General features: G+C 51.0%; 1 protein-coding gene across 4 annotated transcripts in view; it reads left to right on the forward strand.

Moving 5' to 3' along the window:
- Positions 1 to 17,308, forward strand: part of ERMARD (ER membrane associated RNA degradation) — a 26,619-nt gene extending 9,311 nt beyond the window's left edge. For 3 of the 4 annotated variants that reach the window (XM_042987559.1, XM_007086987.2, XM_007086986.2), the window contains 11 exons: positions 1,431 to 1,545; positions 2,292 to 2,394; positions 5,239 to 5,268; positions 6,991 to 7,059; positions 8,407 to 8,580; positions 11,669 to 11,752; positions 13,422 to 13,495; positions 13,997 to 14,122; positions 14,450 to 14,668; positions 15,573 to 15,686; positions 17,120 to 17,308. In XM_042987559.1, the coding sequence (XP_042843493.1) occupies positions 1,431 to 1,545; positions 2,292 to 2,394; positions 5,239 to 5,268; positions 6,991 to 7,059; positions 8,407 to 8,580; positions 11,669 to 11,752; positions 13,422 to 13,495; positions 13,997 to 14,122; positions 14,450 to 14,668; positions 15,573 to 15,686; positions 17,120 to 17,303 (1,292 nt within the window). In that variant the 3' untranslated portion in view covers positions 17,304 to 17,308. The remainder of the gene's footprint in view (positions 1 to 1,430; positions 1,546 to 2,291; positions 2,395 to 5,238; positions 5,269 to 6,990; positions 7,060 to 8,406; positions 8,581 to 11,668; positions 11,753 to 13,421; positions 13,496 to 13,996; positions 14,123 to 14,449; positions 14,669 to 15,572; positions 15,687 to 17,119) is intronic. The other variant, XM_042987558.1, reaches the window with a different exon arrangement.
- The last annotated feature ends 2,730 nt before the right edge of the window (positions 17,309 to 20,038 follow it).

The raw sequence follows: 20,038 nt of genomic DNA on the forward strand, positions 1-20,038 counted from the left end.
GGTCATGAAATCACAGTTAGCGACGGAGCCCTGCATTAGCTCCGCGCTGACAGCGCGGAACCTGCTTGGGATTCTCTCCCTTCTCTCTCTGCCCCTCCCCTGCTCGTTCTCTGTCTCTCTCAAAATAAGTAAATGAATAAATAAACACTAAAAAAAAAAAAAAAGAAATGTGCCAATGGAACCATGAAATGGATGTCTAATTCAAAAACAAGCAAGAAACCTTCCCTCTTTCCATGGGTTGTGGTGGGGAGGCTGTGAGAGTCGTGGCTGCGTGAGCCAATTATGAGTTTATCCTCCGGGCGTGTTGATGCACAGGTGGCTCAGGACCGTTTTGAAACGTACATTCCCTTCTTCTTTTAGCTCTTGTGCCTGTGTGCGCGTGCTCATTATGCCAAAAAGGCCAACAGCATAGGTGGCCTCCTCCGTCTTCTTTTTTCCACGGCAAAGCCGTTTACCAAATTAATGGGGGCGGGGGACACAAAACCTGGAAGGCGCAGTTAAACTTGTGTTTGCTCCAAGCCCGTTCCTCCCCGCTCCCTGGGGCTGTAGGGGTGTGGCAGCGGGGTCTCTGACGCGCGTCACGGGGCGCAGCCCAGATCTCTGCAGTCCCGGGCCCGGGGGTCCAGTCCACGCCTTTGGTGCCGCGGACTGCTGGGTCCTCTGCTGCCTGCCGATCGCGTATACTTCTTGAGACTTTAGTTGTGGAACAGTTTTGAGTTTAGAACAAAATAGATGGGGAGGTGCAGACACCCCCTCCCCCCCATCAGCATCCCACCAGAGGGCACATTTGTTCCCAAGGACGAGCCTACGTGTCCTCGTCATGCATAGTCCACTCCTGTTCTTCTGTCTTCCGAAAACGTATTTCACTTTTCTCGGTCAAGCGTGGTCAGCTGGTCCACCCTGAACTCTTCTGCTCAAAAGTTGTCGTAGCCTGAAACACCAAGGGGACCCTTGTCCCTGTGCCATTGCCCCAGGGTGTCCGCGGCCACCCACAGCCCGGGCTCCAGTCTGCCGGTCTCACTCTTGGATGGCGTGTGCCGCTGCCCCAGGCCTGCTTCATCAGCCTGGACAGGTCGGTCATGGGCATCCCTCCGCGGTCTGGTTCTGTGTCTCTTCAGTTGATGAGTGTGATGGTACTTAGAAATACTTTTCTCTTAGGGCCTGGGTGGCTCAGTCAGTCAAGCAACTGGCTCTATCTTGGCTTAAGTCGGGATCTCACGGTCTTGGGATCGGGCCTCCTGTTGGGCTCTGTGCTGACAGTGTGGAGCCTGCTGGGGGTTCCCTCTCCCCCTCTCCCCCTCTCCTCCACTCCCCCTCTCTGCCTCTTTCCCTCTCTCCCTCCGTCTCTCCTTCTGCCCCTCCTGTGTGCATGTTCTCTTTCCAGGTCTCTCTAAATAAACATGTAAAAATACATGTTTGTTATTTTGCAGATATGACTTCTGAGGTACTTCCAGTGTTAGAAGAAGTGATGGAGAAATCCACTTTTATATTAAAAATCATGTTGCCGTACTGGGAAGAGGCGTTAATCAGGTTCAAGGCACACAGGTAACTAACTGAGGGTGCGGACTCAGAGGTTCTTGATAGTCAGGAGCCTGGTCCCTCTTAAAACCCTTTACTGTCCATGTTTTCTGCTGCTGGAATGGAAGAGAGGTGGGGCTTCCTCCAGGAGGGTCGAGCACAAGATATCCTCTCACAGTGAGCGAAAAGGTAGCTGTAATTGGGTGTTAAACGCCTCGTGTTGTCCTTTTGGAACAGTCGACAAAGACGATTCTTGTTCAGAGTCAACGGAGTTCTCACTCTGGGAGGGCCTCTTGTGTGTCCCCTGCTGGAGACAAGGGAGGGGAGAAGCCAGGCTGTTTCCTGAAGGCGGGGCAGGAGTGCTCCGGAGGCATGACCTCTGCTTCCCTCCGGTTCTGTCACCGTCTGTTCATTTGTACCCTGAGAACCCCCCGAAATCCTGGTACTTGTACCCCGAGAACCCCTGAAATCCCGGTACTTGAGTGTTTCTTACCAGTGATGGGAAGAATCAGGCCGACCCGTGATGACATGTCATTCTCCTGAAGCTTCTAAACGTGTTTCCTCTGATACACGAAAACAGCGGAAATGAGTTTAAAATCACCAGGCAAATGAGACTGCGTTTCGGTTTTATTGCTCGCGTTAGCGTGTCCTCTGCCCTCCCTCGTGGCTTTGAGCACACGAGGGTGACCTCTGGAATGAAGCGGCGTCACTTGGGGTTGGCGCCGTGTTTGCTTTTAAAGCTCCGGGATTTGCTTGGTTACTTCTGTCTGCAGGTTTGCTGACTGTGCCGTGTTGTTACTGCCGCAGCTGGAGACGGGACTCAGGAGAGCGTTTGCCGTCGTTAACAAGTGTCCACAGAGACTTCTGACGGCTGAGGTACCCGTGCTTCGGTGATCCATGGGGGTGGTTGCTGCTGTATTGCCCGTTTTCTGGACCTGCTGACGTTTCGAATCTCTTCTTTTTGCTCACCATGAAATGAATTTTTTAGCTAAGAATTCTCTTTGGAAGGCTTGAGTGCCATTTTTTGTGGCTTCCGGTTATAACGATTTTAGAGGACTTACGATTATCTGTGATCGTTTTTGATAGTAGCATTCCCAAGTATTTTAAACTCGGTGTCAGAGAAGTAGAAACCACTTATCTTGTCCCCATAGCCATTATTATTGGTGTACCATTGTAACCCCATGAGGTGGTCCGTGGCCTACAGCGTGGCTGTTCAAGGACACCGCTTCCTCTGGGCGGTGGCTTGAAGAGGTGTCTGGGTGGCCACATGCCCCGTTGACCGTCAGAGGATGCGGAGGCTAGAGGAAAGGAGGGGTCTGTATTGGGGGCCAGCGGCAGGGGCCGCTGGACCTGGCCTCCTTCTTTCTTTGACCAGCTCAGCTTCCTCCATTTTGCCCCTTTCTAGAAACATCTGTCAAAATTCTGTTCTCAGCCTTGTGCTCCCGCATTTGCCCCCTGGGAGATCTTACTGCCACGTCTTCAGCTGCCTTACCTCTGTGGGAAGAACGATTAGAGAATACTTTGGACCTAATGAAAATGAAAGCCGGCATACACAGCATTGTGGATGTAGCCAGAGCAGTGCCAGGACGGAAGTTGCTAGCATGGGCCGCAGTGCTCCCCAAGGAAGCAGTCTCCCCTACTTCCCGGGTCAGGTGTACATGTGTTTGCCGAACGCTTTCGTAGGGGTTTTCCCCAGCGTCTCAAACTACCGTATGTCTGAAAAGCTTGTTTTCTCTCCCACAGATTTGTTCTCTGGTATTCCCTGTTGTCCTCCTTCGCTTGGTCACTTCGCAGTGGCCTTCCGCACCACCCCGGCCACTCAGTTCCCGGCCCTGCCCGTCTGTCCTGCCCCTGATTCCTCCTGGGTCCCTCCTTGCCAGTGCTGAGGCCTCATCTGGCTCCCCTCCCAGTGCTCTTTATGACTCTGATCCTTCTTTCACCCTACCGCAAGTTGTTTTACACACTGATGAATATTCTTCTGTCTTTTATGGTCTCATCTGCATAAAACTTGTTAGCGGCACCCCGGTGCCTGCAGCGAGAGTCGTCCTCCCGTGTGGCGTGCTGGGGCCTCCGTGCGACCCAGCGTTCCCGTGGCTTGTCTCCTGTCCCAGTTCCTCCGGCTTAATCGAGGCCTCTCCCCGGTTCCGGAACATGGGTGTCTCTCCTAGGGCTGTGCCCACCGTCCCCTGCCTGACCACTTCAGGCTGCATCAGTGACCTCCCAGAGCCTCATCCACGCAGACTCTCCAGCTTCGCTCCTCTGCGTCCTGTTTCTGTTTTATCTCGAGGCTGTTCTGCTTTGCCTTCTGTGCATTTGTGTATAGTTTCTGGTGCAGGTTCCTCAGGAGCGGAAGGTTCACATTTGTGCCCCTGGTGCCCACGCCAGGTGCCTTTCATGTTGGCTCTGCCCAGGGCAGTGCCGGGCACTGTTATGGGGCATCTGTCTTCTGGAAGAAAGAGCTAGAACCCCCATTTGTCAGAGCTCTCACTCGAGCACCGCTGGGCTTTCTTCATGGCAGCGTGCTCACCGCTATGTGGTTTAAACACGTCCAGCTATTGTTATTTGACCACACAAATAAAAAGAAGACTGTTTCCACGGAGGAAGTAACGGATCAAAGAATATCTTAAATTGTCACCCAGGCTCTTGTTCAGAATAAACATAGCATCAGTTTGTTTATAAGGCAATGCACACGCGAAAATACTCGATAAAGCCATAAAGTGCTGTGCACACACTGTTATTTACTGAATACTTAACAGCATAAGGTCTCTGAGAGTGGTGGCAGATAGGAAGAAGATGAGTGAGATTTTGTGTCTTCTAAGAAGCTTATGTGTTTAGGGGTGACAGGTAAGCCATTTGTACCGATTCTGTAAAACAAGGTAGAAGTTAATGTGTACAGTTTATGGGGATAAATGAGCAGTTCAGCTTTTATGAGGAAGTGGTCGGGGGGGTCTTGAGTAGGCAGTCGGATGTTTAGAAGAGCGCTTAGAGAAATTTTAGGGTCAGTGGTATAGGTTTGGGAGTAAAGGATACAGACTTCGCAATCTTCTATATCATAAACGTCGGAGGTAATTTCATAATGTTAGATTGGAAATACATTAATAAGCGTTAAGAGATGAGACACTTTTCTTGAGAGCTGGCTCCCACAAGATACCAATTGCATCACAGCGTGTGTAAAATCTTCCTGAATTCCCCAGCAGCCTTCTGAGACAGGAGTTGCTCATGTCCCGATTTGCAGAGAAGCCCACGTGTGGAGGTGCCCTGGGCTTCCCTTCCGGGGAGGGTGGAAGCTGGGCTTATGTGTTGGGGCAGCGGCTCCGGAGCCTGTGCATGTAAACAGTAGTGGTTACACCAGGAAGCACGCAAAACACGGCTGCTCGTTGGAGGGCACGTTGAGTTGTGCTCTCCTGCCCGCGAAGACAAGCCACTGGCCGAGATCGTGTGTGTGAGTCGTGCTTTGTGAGGCGACGGGAGGTTTCTGACCCAGAGTGCTGTGGGAGTGGTGTCTTCACGTGGCCCCGTGCCTCTCAAGCTGTTATGTCGTACAGGACAGCCTTTCATGCTGTTAGGTTGTATAGGACATTCTACCCAAAGCGTTGCTAGATAATTTTTGGAAGAAGTTTTCGTGTTTGTGGCCATGTACTAGAATTTTTTTCCTGCTTTGAATAACGTCACTGTACTCACATTTTGCTTTAATTATTTCTTTTCTTTCCTTTTTTCAAGTCAACAGCTCTTTATACCACCTTCGATGAAGTAAGTAAACTTACAGGATATCTTGAAACAAACAAAACATTATTTTCTGTTACACAGGAAAGTGTTGGTAGTCATATATGCCAAAAAAAAAAGCCACGTCACCCTTATTACAGAGTTAAGTATAGTCTTCCAGACTGATTTTGAGATCCAGTATCATTAACCTTGTTTCTCAAGTTATAGAAAGACACATATTGGAAAATGTCAAGAGATATTAATATTGTATTGTGTAATTATTTGGAGGTTTTATTTATTTACTTATTGATTGATTGATTTACTTATTTATTTATTATGTTTATTTTTGAAAGAAAGAACGTGAGCAGGGGAGGGGCAGAGAGAGAGATAGAGAGGGAGACCCAGAATGCAAAGCAGGCTTCAGGCTCTGAGCCGTTGTAAGCACAGAGCCCGATGTGGGGCTTGAATGCACAAACCACGAGATCATGACCTGAGCCAAGTCAGTCGCTCAACCGACTGAGCCACCCAGGTGCCCCTGGAGGTTACACTTTAGATTTAAGATTGACACTTGCTTATTTTGCAAATGAAATATAAGTGAACTACCTCTGTGTATGTACAATATACACTTAGGCATTTATTCTGTGACTTGGATGTGTGATTCTGAATGTGAAAATCTGGAATAGTAAGAATTACCATTGAAAATACCTTTTATCACTTTATAGTATAGAGGGTTTTGTGTGGGTAGCTAATGATTCTTATCTAGCTTGAAGTATGATTCAGAGTTAGCCTACAGGAGGAAGCAAAGGGAGAGTCTCTGTGGAGAGATTTGAGTGTTCAGATTACTTCGCCTTTAAGATAACTCTTAGATTCCTTAGTGAATGGGTGGGTGGGATTAAACTGTGTGCCTGTTTACCTGCAAACTTTATTCCATTAGGTAAATAATTTGCTGTGGTTTAAATATATGATGCATTTGATACTGTGAAGATTGAAATAGATAGTGTAGTCCCATCTGCATAAGATTAGGTCTGTAGGAGTGGGTTGGGTGGCTGGGTTCCAAAGTCTGGTGAATTAAGAAGTGGCCTTTGAAGTAACTCTGATGGATGCTTCTGTACACATCCACATGTACGCACACTTATGCATATGAACGCAACGTGAACACACACATAAATATACATAAACACACACATACACACACATAGAAGTATGCACATACACACAGACACATTTATATACACAGGTACACATGTGCATATACATATGTACATAGATCTGTATAAACATATACAGATAAATGCAAACACATGCTCATATATACACAAATATATAAACACACATGTAGACATACGCACATACATGTAAATACATATCAACATATGTACGTACAAAACACATACACACATACCCATACATACAAATACACATATAAATACACAAAGATGTACACACGTGTATAAATACATGCATCACATATATATGTTATCACACATATGCATGTAAGTACACATAAACACGCATGTACTCACACAGTTAAGATATATATACATTCATATCTATTCCTAAAGTCATTATACTGGTTAAGAAAAGCTTTCTTTAACGGGTGGCTGCCATGTTTTTAAGACTGTCCTTGTTACATTTAACTTGCTTTGTGCTTACGTAGCATGTCGTACCAAAGATACATCTCCTTGGATGCTGAAGGTACTGTGTGTGTGTGTGTGTGTGTGTGTGTGTGCGTGCGTGTACTAATCCATATATTTATTTTTGGTCTTTTAGATATTGGCAAAGCACTTGAATGATGGTAAACTCAATCAACTTCCTCTTTTCCTTGGAGAGCCTGCAATGGTAAAATTCTAGGCCTTTTCTGATCCAATATTCTTATATCTATGGGTGTGATTAGCACTTCTCCAAAGTGAAGTTAATTTTGACCTGTGACGTGCTCCCCAAAGTGCTTCTGAGCCACTCCTGCGCCGTGTCAACTTGACATGTGTCACAGACACTTGCTAGGCTGTGACTGCAGCTCCGGGGCCTGGCTTCTGGCTGGTTATCTAAGACCCGCTTTCCAAAGTATATTTGGGTCTGTTGTGTGGTGTGGGCTGCTGGGGGAGCCAGGTTTGCCTTGTGAACAGCGGCAGAAGTCAGGTGTGACTAGTGAGTGTGCAAGTGTGCATGTTGGAAGAGGACAGAGAATTATGTAGAGCCATTTCCTGTTACCAATTTTTTTTTTTTTTTTTTACTTCATGAAGCTACTATAGTGGCTACTTTGGACTGTAAGTAGAATTTTTTATTCCTTTTTTTAACTTAAAAAATGTTTATTTATGTTTGAGAGAGAGAGTGCAAGCAAGGGAGAGGCAGAGAGAGCGGGAGACAGAGGACCCACTCTGCTGCCAGCACAGAGCCCGGCGTGGGGCTCGAACCCACGAACTGTGAGATCCTGATCTGAGCTGAAGTCGGATGCTTCACTGATTGAGCCACCGGGCGCCCCTGTATTTGTTCCTTTAACTGAGAGTTTTGCAGCCTGGATTCTAGTCCCTGTGGGACATTAGTGAGACTCTGTGTGCTCTTGGGGCATCATTTCTGCCGTCAGGATGTTAGGATGATTGAGCTAGTTTATCCGCCATTTGTTTCCATCCTCAATCTTTGTGACTCTTCTGTCCACTGGCAGTTTTTTGTCTTTCTGTGTCCCCCCTGCCCCGGTGCTGTTGAGAAAGAAGCTGCTGTCTTCGTCAAGCTTCATGGAGGAGGAGGCCATGATGGGAGAGAGGGCGCTGGGAGGGAGCGGCCCCAGGCGGGGGGGAAGTGGGGGCTGTATTCACGGGGGGACAGCGGTGCTTGCTCGGTGGAAGGCAAATTCGCTTCCGGGTGTGGACGCCTCAGCCCCTTGGCTCAGGGCCAACAGGAGTGAGACGGGGGGCGGGGGGGGCGCCTACGGCGCTGGAGCTGGCCTCTTGTCGCCGTGGCCAGGCAGACGGGCCACGGGCAGAGTTAGAGGCCCGGGGGCCCCCAGCCGGAGGCCCGCACGTACCTGGGCGCCACTAGCGAGGACTCCGGTCTGGAAGCTCGGTTTTCTCGTCTCTGCAAAAGCCAGCGCTGCTGCTCCGTGACCGCCAGGATGGTCCGTCCGGGGCCTCGGCGCTTTCCTTCCCTTGGTTGAGAAAGCCGACAGAGTCTCTTCTGTTCATTTTCCCAAAGGAGTTTCTTTGGGATTTCCTGAACCATCAGGAGGGTCCTCGTGTAAGAGACCATCTGAGCCACGGGGAGATCAACTTCCCCGAATTTCCAAAAGAAGCGGCGAACCAATTGCTTGCATTTTCCACCGTGCTTTTACTCCGATTCGTCGACGAAGGCCTGTTGTCAGTGCTTAAGGTAACGTACAGGGAGAAAACCGGGAGATTCGCGGTTACTCGGCTGTGAAAGAGTAGTTTGTTCTCACATGTCATTCGGCCTTAATCATCTTTTGTGGAAACGCATCTGAGGTACAGTATGCCTCCAGCAGAACCGACACTTGCGACCTACAGTTGCGCGTGCATTTGCCGCAACAAGTAGATGAGCATCATGTAATCTAAAGTAATTTAACCTAGTTCTTAAAAACGTATTTTCAACGGATAAATGTGGAGTGTGTATGTACAATGGAAAATTACTCAGCCATCAAAGAGAATGAAGTCTAGCCATTTGCAACTATGTGGATGGAACTGGAGGGTATTATGCGAAGCGAAATTAGTCAGAGAAAGACAAATATCACACGACTTCACTCATGAGGGCTTTAAGACACAGAACAGACGAACACGAGGAAAGGGAAACAAAAATAATATAAAAACAGGAAGGGGGACAAAACAGAAGAGACTCTTAAATATAGGGAACAAACTGAGGATTGCTGGGAGTGGGTGGGGGGGGGGGATGGGCTAGATGGGGGATGGGCATTAAGGAGGGCACTTGGGATGAGCACGGGGTGTTACACATAGGGGATGAATCACTGGGATTTACTCCCGAAATCATTATTGTACTGTATGCTAACTAACTTGGATGTACATGAAAAAAAAATGTATGCTTCACAGATACTACAAACCAGACAAGTGTAAATGGGATTAACTAAATCAGAAAATTTTACAAACGACTCAAATCGATGGGGCAGAATATTTGCATCTATCAATAAACTATAATTCTTATTTTAAAACAATTTGGGTTATTCTTATTTTAATCCTTTTTCAAATCATACATGTAACAGTTACTGTAAAAATTGTCTAAAAAGTTCCACCAAGATGGAAAGACTGACGTGAGAAGGCACTGAGGCAGGCCTTCTCCCGAGGGGACCACTGTTAGCACGTGCTGTCTGTGTCTTTCCACGAGCACAGCAGCGTGGCTCGCTGTGCAGACACGTTCTGTTCTGTAGCTAGCATTTTCACGAACAGCGTGTTACCTTATTTTTATCTGCGACTTGACATTCCATTTTTATCAGTATGCCCTTATTTACGTAAGTCGTCCTTCACTGACGGCTGAATTCTAATTTTCCCTCGTGGGGAACGCTCCTAATTATAATGTCTGAAGGAGACTGTTCATTTGGACACTTGTGTAAGTGACTTTATGAAAGTGAAGTTCTGAGCCAGAAGGTACCGGCGAGACTTTGTTTTTATCTTCTTGTATTTTGGGGGTGACTTGACTATCTTTTCTTGTGGCTGTTGGAAGTGTGTAGTTCTTTTGTGAACTGTTAATGTTTTTTTCCATTTTGTGCTTCTCCCCACTGGTTTATTAGCCGTGTGCGCCTTCTCCAGTGTGCCTGTTGCTGCCTACTTCAGTTTTGAGGTTTTTTTCATTTTGGCTTATGCATTTGGAATTATTCTTAAAAAATCCTTTGCTTTCCAAAATTATAAACATATTTACGCATTTCCCTAGTAACTTTACAGACCCCCCCCATGTAGGTCTTTTGATCCAGCTGGAACTTACTTCATCTGGGAGTGAGAGAATCAAGATTTACTTGTTTTTGTTTTTTGTTTTCTTGGCCCTTTTTCTTTGACAAGTCACTTCCAAGGTGGCCCAGCAGCATTTAGGAGACAGCATCTCTGTGCTGTGTGCAGTGGCCTTGGTCTTCGGTGCTCGGGGTGTATCTGTACTGACCTTCGTGATGGAGCTGGGCACCTGTAGGGTTACTTTCCCATCTGTCTTACCTTGTAGAGTTTCCCTGCCTCCTCTCTACTTAGTATTGCAGCCAAACTTGTGTAATTACACAATAAACACAAAGCCTAAGACTAACTAGGCAACAAACAGGAATGAGATGATGGGTTAACGTAGGGATATTTGATGTTTTTTTATAATGAACGTTATTCCCCAACGCGGTGTCTCCACGTCCTCAGCCTCCCCTCCCCAAGCCACCCCCGAGTGGCAGTGCCATCCCAAGGCCAGAGTCCTCTCTTTGCGTGACCGCACGCTGTGTTCCGTCCTCCACCCGAGCGTATGTCCTGACGCATTTCTCCCTGCACCGTGTGCACCTGCTGGGCTGAGCTGCTCCCCCGCCCCCCGCCTACCCTCCACCTGCCCTCCCCGCGATGGCCCCTCTGTTTTCTTGTCTGCACGGCTGCCAGAGCGATCCTCCACACGCCCCCTCCTCGTGTCCACCGCCCTCCCGCTGCCGCGTCCCCTCTGAGGAGAAGCCGTGTGCTCTGGTGACTGCCGGGCCCCAGGGCCTCTGTGGCTCATCACTGATCTTTCCACGTGGGAATCGTGGCTGTCCGTGGGTCTTGTGCACGTGGCCCAGAACTCCATCAGCTGTGTGTAGGACTTGGGTCTTCGAGCGAATGACAGGGTCAGCATATTTCTTCATGTAACTTACGTCTGGCTACTTGGCGACTTGTTTTGTGGCGTTGAGAATTCTGGGCGGTTAGAGCTTTTGTGCGGGGAAGCTGTTCATTGATTATTGGTGTGTTAAATTAGTCAGCAGGCGACTCGCTGACTTGTTTCTGATGGTTTTTAGTCAGCCAGCTTGGAGTTTCTGGTTACACTGTTACGTCAGCTGTAAATAATGTTATTTTACTATTTTCTTCAATGTTTGTGTGTTTAGTAATTAAGTATTCATAGTGATATAACTTTTGGTTGTACTGATTTTTAATGTCTAGACTCCCATTCTGGTTTCTTACGAGAAGTTCTTACGTTCCCAGTTGTTTGGAATCGTTTTCTTCTTTCTCACTTATTTCTAGCGTCCTTGATCGTGAACAAAGAGCAGACGTGGCCTTTGTTATTTATCATTGCTAATTGGCTTCATTTAAAAAAATCGTGTTGGTTATGGTTTGACTGCTGCCTCGAACCTGTTTTAATGAAGAGTCTTGCTCTGTTACAGCTGAGTGGGATTCTGTGAAGGAAGGTAATGGGAAATTGGGACTCCCGTGTGATTAGCATTCAGTAGAAGAAAAGTACAGGCCTGACCAGACGTCATCCTAACCGCGGTCTGTTTTCTCTGAACCAGGAAAAGGCGGCGATAAGGTCACTGGTCGGTCTCGCCGAAAGCTACCGTGCTCACGTCCACCCGGTGTCTCAGCTGAGAAAACAGGTGAGTCGCGCGCAGGCCTCCGGGAGGGGCGCACGCGCGGGCCCCTGCAGCAGAGCCTTTGTGGGCCCCAGGTGGCTCCGTCCTCTGAACCTCCTGTTCCGCTACCGGCAGTTTAAGGCATTGGAGTGTTTGTTTCTTCAGGCGTTTTTAGCACCTGATGCGTGGTGGTTGGATCATCGTGGGGCCCTGGTGGGCTCTTGTCGTTATTATTGCCATTGACTCAGGACCACTAACGCTTTTTGTCCGTCGGTGGCGAAGAATGGCCATGTTCCTTTACCACACAAGACCAGCTTTTGTCCGCTCCTAAATTAAAGCAAGCAAAGCACAAACCTGAGAGCGGCTCCGCCAGGAAGTTCCAGTGTGGAAACTGGCTTCGGCACTTTACCTCAGGCACACGTAGGGGGATAGCAGTGTGGCACGGGGGCAAGAACGGGGTCGCCTCCGAGAACATCATGATCGTGACAGTTGTGCACTTAGAAATTCATCGGTGAGATTGGCCTCTCAACGGAAGCTATAAAATCCGCACGTAAGGGGTTTAGAGAGAGATTTGCAGTGGCAGCTGGAGGGAACTCTGTCCACCAATCTGTGACGTCCCAAGAAAAACAGTGTCACTTCCGAGGGGTTGTCGGCAGTCGACGTGAGGGGTGTGCTACCATGCTGGGGCCACGTGAGAGAATTCAGCCCGAATAGCTGGGTCCGGTGGGTTCTAGTTTGGCAGCGAGACGTCGGGCTGACAAAGCCGCACCGCCCACTCAGCCTGCCTGTCGTGGCTCTGAGCTTCCCAACAACAAGAGTCGCTGGCAGGGAGGCCACCGGAAGCTGCCCGCAGGACTCCACACGCAGAGACAGGAGGGAGGGAGGTCCCGGAAGGAGGAGAGGCCTCAGGAAGGCAGGCTTTGTCCGTGGACCTCCGCGGCTGAATCTCCAGCCCCACGAGGCCCCCTTGCTCCTTGGCTGCTGCTTCCGTGGCCCCTCCGTGCCCCACAGTGGGCGTTTCAGACGATCACCCTTTCCTGCAGCCTCTTATTCCTGCTGTCCATTGTTTATCCGTTTTTCATTAGGCAGTCTTGTATCCTGTCCCTTGTAGGGTCATTGCTTGCTTATTATTGCCGCATAAATTACCCGCATTCAGTGGCGTCAACAGCAGTGTGTAACGTGCTCCCACTTTCATGCATCGGAAGTCTGGGCTCCGCTGGCTCGGTGCTCCGTGTGAGGGGATGAGAAGTTGGTGCAGGGCTTCCCGATTGCTGGCTTCCCCAGGAGAGGCCCAGCCCTCTGTGACCTGTCGTCCAGAGTCACACAGCCTAACTTCTGCTGTGTTGTCTGGGTGAAGGCCACTCACTGCAGCGAGTCCTGACTCCGCGATGGAGGAGAATTGTCGACCTCGGCTCTCAAATGAGAGGCCGCAAAAGAGTTGGGGGTAAGTTTTACAACTGGTCCAGGTGTTAGCTACCTTCCAATCCCCTGTTGACTTCACCGGCCTTCCCTTGTCTGATTCTGTGGAATAGCCGAGCCCTGCCATCTAGTTTTAAAATGTAAGATCCGTAACAATTTTACCAACGTGCATCTTCCGGAACGCTGTTGGTTGCTACGTCTGTAGCAGTTTGCAAACGTGTTTTCCAGGCCGTTCTATAAAAGCTTTAAGGGCAACAGGGTATTTTCCTTGCAGGTGCTGAGCTGTGAGAAGAGCCTCGGGGCCTGGCCCCTCCTGTCTTTGCCCACAGAAGCCGAGGAGGCTGCCAGGTGAGTTCCATCCTGGGGCCCCTGCGAACGCCAGCCTCGCCAGCCTCGAGAGGTGTGCTGGCCGAGTGCGGGGCGGGGGTGGGGAGGTGGGGTGTGTGTGCTCGGGGGGATCACCGATTGCGGGGGCGGGGGGTGGGTGGGACGATGACCGAGTGCTGGGGGGGGTGACGTGGGGGGAGGGGGAACGACTGAGTGCAGGGCGGGTCAGAGTGAGCCTCGGTCTCTGCACGGGGCGGGGGGGGGTGCGTGGAGAGGTCGCTTGGAGTCAGGATGTAGCAGGTCCCAGGTTCTCCTGGAGAACACACGGGTGACCTGTCCCTTTTGTGAGCAGTCGTACTGTGCTCGTACCACTGCCTCCACGGAGCCTGTTTTCTTTGATGTCTGGGGAAACTAGTCGCAGATGAAGTGCTTTGCTCAGTGAACCACTGAAATAATCATCGCGCACGGGCACCGATTGGCATTTAATCGTCGTCCTGTATCTTTAAATATTCTGTCTTTCAGATTAGAAGGTCATTCTGAGACCGATGCCTGCAACTCTTTACTGACAGAAATCATGTCTGAGCTGTGTCACCACCTGCCTGAGGATCACCGTGTCGCTAGGGACTTGGACAGCCTTCCTGCTGAGAAGTGAGCGTCTGGGAGTTGTTGAATCGTGGTCCCAGGCTCCGCCGTTGTGTGTGTCTCCAACTGGGCGAGCTTGTGGCGGCATCAGATCCCACGGTGGTTGTGCCGCCAGGGGAGCGGGGAGATGAGCCTCGACGGGCTTGTGCGCGTGCGCTGTGCCTGACGAGCCGGCCCTGTGCCCCGTCCCCCTCAGTCCAGCATGTGTGTCGCCTGCCGTGTGTCATGTTGGCCTAGGCACGGTGCACGACTGGCCACGCTCTCCGGAAGCTGACCTTCCAGGGAGCCCGGGCGGCGCACGTGCCCCGTGAGAACTCGCGCTCTAATCCCCAGGTGGCCCCAGGTGATCCGTGAACTCTGCGGCACCCCCGTGCCAACTCTGTTCTGTCCCAGAACCGTTCTGGAAGTGCTCACTGTCCTCCGAAACATCACCGCACACTGTGCCCGCGTGTCCAGCCAGGTCGCCGCCTCCGCGGAGCTGAGACAGCGGCAGTGGGTGGAACGGAGGCTGCGCTCCCGGCAGAGACAGACGTATCTGCACATGCTGAGTAGGTGTGTGGCTCGCCGTCCCGGGTCCCTGTTGGGCAGGAGTTCTCTCGGGATGCGGTTCTGTTGCTTTTTCAGAAAGTTCTGGCACATGTGATTTTAAACACTATTGCAATTTGGGCATATGAGAATATGGGTGTTACCAACCCGAAAGAATATTCGGATTTTAAATATTAACAGCAGGTCACCCTGGGTGCGTCTGCCTTCTGGTGTCTTCACCTGTGTGTATTTCAGGACGTGTTCCATCCTCAGGAAATTACGGTTTTGGACAGATTACTAGGGCTTTGGGTTGAGTGGCATCTGTGTCTCGAACACTTTTAACAGGTGTTCCCTGGCTGCTTCTGAAAGGTAACACGCAGTGTCGCTCTTAGCAGCAGTCCGTAAGGTGGCTGTTATGTGTACGTCCTTCCCCAAATGGTGTCGAGAAAGTGCTCCTCCAGCCTCATGGGCGAGATAGTATCTTACTTTGATTGTAGTATCTTTGAGTCCCGGACACGTTGCCCACGTCTTCACGTTACAGCCATAGGCGTATTTCTTCTTGTGAGAGTCCTTTGCCAAACATCAGACTAGAAGTAAGATGCTGGCCGGTGGCACAGAGACCCGGGGCCGGTGGAAGCACGGGGTGTGGAGCCCGCCAGCAAGTCCTGCTCCTGGGCAGCTGGGCACCGTCCTGCTGGGGACCAGCCTCCTGAGAGGCTGCTCCCGAGGGGGGGCGGGGCGGGCAGGTGGCAGCAGCAAAGGGGTGGGGGTGGGGGGCACACGGGGAAACCGCCGCAGAGGCAGCCTCCTCTTGAGAAGTTTGCATTTCAGTTCCCTTGAAAAGAAAAAAGTATTGAAAAAGGGTTTGCATTCATGGAAGTGAAAAATACTTTCGTTTGTCAAATTTTAACTGTTTGTTGTCTGTTTTTAGTATTAAGCTTCTGTCTCCTGTGCTTTACCTGATTTTACTGCTGATTGCGCTGGAATTGGTCAACATTCATGTGGTTCATGGAAAAAATACTTGCGAATATCAACAGTATCTAAAGTAAGTATGTCCTGCCTATGAGAAATGAAACTACGTCTTGGTAATTCTTAGCAATTTTCACTTCTGTTGGTTATTTGCCTTGATACATTTTTTTTAAAACCCCACAGTCTTGGTTGGCTCTTCGCCGTTTTTCTCTGTGGACTTTGGTGCAAGTTTGTGAACCTTTCAAACTAACACCGTGTAGGCTCACTTCGGAAAATTTATGTGACGCACTTGTGAGTGCTTTCAGAATTCCTCACTCTGTGTAGCGACACCACCCAGGGACGGGTATTGCTGATAGTTTGGGGGTAACACGTACCTCGTGTTTACGACGGATATGAGGGGTGCCTGGGTGGCTCGGTTGAGCGTGTGACCGCGGCCCAGGTCATGATCTCACGGTTCGTGAGTTCGAGCCCCACATCGGGCGCTCTGCTGTCAGTGTGGAGCCTGCTTCGGATCCTCTGTTCTCCTCTCTGTCTGCCTCTCCTCTGCTTGTTCTGCCTCTCTGTCTCTTTCAGAATAAATAAATAAACTTAAAAAATTAAAAAAAAACGATCATGAAAACATGACTGACGTTTTCTTAAAGAATCATGGAACCCAAGTGGGAACAAGGGCAGCAGACTTGCAGAATGTTAATGACTGGTGGCTTTAGCACTGCTGATGCTCTGGGCTGGGGGTCCTCTGCCGTGGCTGTGTGGATACGCAGGGCGGGAGCGGCGCCCCGGGATAGCCATAAGTGGTGTAGACATCCCCAGATACAGTGTCCTCCCCAACTGAGAACCACTCTCTAGACGAAGCATCTGTGGATTTTTATTGCATTATTCTTTTAACTTCTAAGTTTGAAAATACTTGGAGTTAGACTCTGGAGAACATCTTAGACTACTTGGCAGACTGGAGAGAACTTGGAAAATACAAGCGTGACTGATTCCTCTCAGTCGGGAGGAGGGATGTGGACAGTTTGGTAAAAACGCATGTCAGCAGTGCTGCCACAGCGGAAGGTGTGCGGCTATAGGGCTCGTCGCGAGGGCAGGCGCCGGGTGCACAGGAGCCCAGGACTGAGAGCAGCCCGCACGCGGGGCCCTGGGGCTCGCCTGTTCCCCGTTACGTGCATGTGTGTTTATCATGTGGCATTTAATCCATGTGGACTCTAACACCCTTTCTGGAACTCAGTTCTGTCTCCTAAAACCATTTCACCGGAGCTGAGAGTAAGTTTGAAAAGGCCCCCGGGTGTGTAAAACTCGCGGGAGTCCAGCCCCCTCTCCAATCGGGAGGCGTCTCGGCATCTCCCTCTGACTCCTGTGCTCCCGTTTCCGTTCTGCATGTACTTCTCTCTCTCGAGTTTGCAGACAGAAATTAAGTCCAATAGTTTGAATCCCAAAAGGAAGAGAGTGCGTTTAAATCATTGGTGCATTTTATGATAGAATAAAGGAGTTCATTTCTTTTTATTAAAACAGGTTCTTAAAGTCGATCTTGCAGTACACGGAGAACCTGGTGGTTTACACCAGCCAAGAGAGGAACAAGTGGAATGAAGCGATCATTCTTACACGTACAGCTCTGTTGAAAATTTGGACTTTCAGTGAGAAGAAACAGATGTTAATACATTTAGCCAGGAAATCCACAAGTAAAGGGGTTCTGTGAAAGCACTTACAGGTCAAGATGCTTTGGGCTACATCCAGAAACCCGGTCCACACAGGCTTTATTTACCTGCATGGAAATTGAAAATCCAAAGGTAGGGTGGTTTCCAGGGTCTGTTTGATCAGGGATCCAGTTCTGTTTCTCTGCGGTTTTCTGACTTGCTGTTCCTGAGTCGGTGTGAACCTCAGGCTGGGTCCCATCCTGAAACCAAGTGGCCATGGCGGTTTGGTGCCCCTCCCCCCCCCCCCCCCCCCCGCCATGACACAGTGTCCAGGGGCGGGGGGTGCTTTTCACCCCATGTCACCCAGAGAACTCTTGAAAACTGTCACTGTGGCCAGGACCCTGCCACCGTCTGTACTCACTGGCCAAGCTGTGTAGGTGTCTAGTCCTGAGCAACCACCGGGACACAGAGAGCGAGCTTGGGCCAGTCTGGCCTCATCCCCGGAGCTGGGAGTGAGGTTGGACGATCCAGGTCCCATGGGAAGGGTCAGGAGGAACAGCTCCTGGGAGGTACGCCAGGCAGACGTGGGCGCCGGGCAGCACGTGGCTGGGAGAGCAGGAGCCCAGGCACGTGTCAGGGTAAGGAGAGTCCCGTGCAAGAGTGGGCAGAGCCGGAGGGGTGAGGGACAGGGTGCAGCCACCTCAGTCCAGCCCAGAGAGCCAAGGTCTGCGCTTCTCCAGGGCTCCCTGTGCCGCTGCAGCTGTCTGACCGTCTGTCTCAGGTGGCAGCCGCAAAGCCAGCAGCCGTCAGGGCCCCCGTGAGGCTGTCCGGACCCCAGGTCTGCGTGTGCGCTAGGCCACGTACAGTGAACTGTGGCCTCCTCTCTGCTTTGCAAACCTGGCCGGCAGGTTCTAACCCACAGCCCTCCAAGGAAGGACATCCAGCACGTGCGTTTCTGGCTTCTTTGCTGTCGGAGAACAGTGTCGAGGGATGATGCTGTGGGACGACAGACATTCCGGCACATTCCGTCCATCCCTTTGCCAACTCAGTACCCGCCACACCTTTTTTAAACTAAACTCCTGGGTGAAGGCAGAGCACCGAGCTTCTGCCCCTGTGAAGCATCCTTGCTGTTTGCAAGTGTAGACCCCGAATCCCACAAGTCCCCGTTTCTGCTCCTGGGACGTGTTCTTTGGCAGGTGGTCACAACCTCCCTTGGCCAGATTCTAAGTGACGATTTGTAGGAGTAACCACTCTTAACCCTGCTGATGTTGGAGCTGGACCGGAAAAGGGCAGACAAGAGAACCCATATACTTACCAAACCTGCGAGGGAATAGGTGGGGACTGTGCACCTGGTGATCTGCAGAAGTTGGTATTAAAAATCCCCTTTTCTCCAGCACATTCCGTGTTCCTCTGCCCTTAGCCACTTACCTGGTAGGGTGGCCCAGGCTGCTTTCCCGAAGGGTTTCTCTCAAGTCTTTCTGGTTTTGCCAACTAGTTTCCCACCGGCTCTGATCCCTGGACGTGGGAATACTCGGAGGTTCCCCAGATGACCCCTCGATTCCAGACACACTCGTCCCTGCTCCCCTGTCTGGCAGCACGCCTGTCCCTAAGCGAGTGAGGAGCAGTCGCCCACACCGTCACGGTCAACCCCTCTTGGCCTTTTTGTTTATTGACACGAGGCATCCGGGGGAGACGGGTGGCCTCTCAGCCTGCAGGCCAGTGGGGCACCCGTGTCCCTCTGTGGAAGCTTCTCAGGAACCTTCCAGCCAGCACAGTCCAGAATTACGAGACAGGCTAGTGGCTCAGGTACTGTAACGAGAGGAACCGTTCCCATCGCTCGTGCTTCCGCCACCTGTGTGCTGGCAGTGAGACGCGCTGTAAGCTGAGTGGCAGTTCGGGGCATGAGGCCCATCTGAGGGGACAGCAGCCCCACGAGGCACGGCTGCCAGCCAGTGTAGATGCGTCTGTCCCCCGCCACGTCCTCCAGCTGGCCGCTTCGCAGTGCGCGGCGGGTGTGGTCCACGGGCCTCCTTGCTGGGCTTCTCGGAAGCAGTGCTGTCAGAACGACGGCAGTGAGGGAGGCTTTGTGAGCCCGCTGACCGAGAGCAGTCACGTCCAGGGACAGGCCATTGCGTCCCCGGGTGCCGGTGGTGGGCTCCCGTGTGGGGTACGGCCTCTGCCCACAGCTCTTCTCAGGAGGCCTAAGCACTTCCCTCTTCCACGGTCCTTGTCCAGAGCTTAGACACCACTTGCCACCGATTTTCCAGTCTTACTCCGTCACGGACCATCTAGCCAAGTGCTTTCTCGTTGCCTGTTTTCCTGTAGCTCTGTCCTCCTGGCTCCGCTGTGTCCAGGTAACTTGGACAACTGTGTGTGGTGCCTGTCCTGGTAGGGCCCCCTCCCAGGCACGCGCCCCTAGCGTTCTGGGACAGAACCGTGGTAGTTGTTCTGCAGATAACGCCTAAGGCCGCGCTTTGCCACGGGACACGTGGCGATCCTCCCTTAGGGTCACCCTTGAGGCTGTGATGCTACAACTTTCATCTTTAGTTGGTGTCAGTCGTCTTGTACAGAGATCAAGTAGGACCTTCTCACATCGGGCGTCTGATCAGTGGAAACTCCGGGAGACCGTGGGTACCCGACGAAGGGCTGGTGTAGCAGAGTAGGTGCTCTGAGATCTGAACCATTTGCGTGTGCAGCCTGTGCCCTCAGGACACGCTCGAGCCTGTGTGTGTGTGTGTGTGTGTGTGTGTGTGTGTGTGTGAGAGAGAGAGAGAGAGAGAGACTTCTGTCTAGTGGT

This window comes from Panthera tigris, chromosome B2 (assembly GCF_018350195.1).
Source record: "Panthera tigris isolate Pti1 chromosome B2, P.tigris_Pti1_mat1.1, whole genome shotgun sequence".
Lineage (NCBI taxonomy): Eukaryota > Metazoa > Chordata > Mammalia > Carnivora > Felidae > Panthera > Panthera tigris.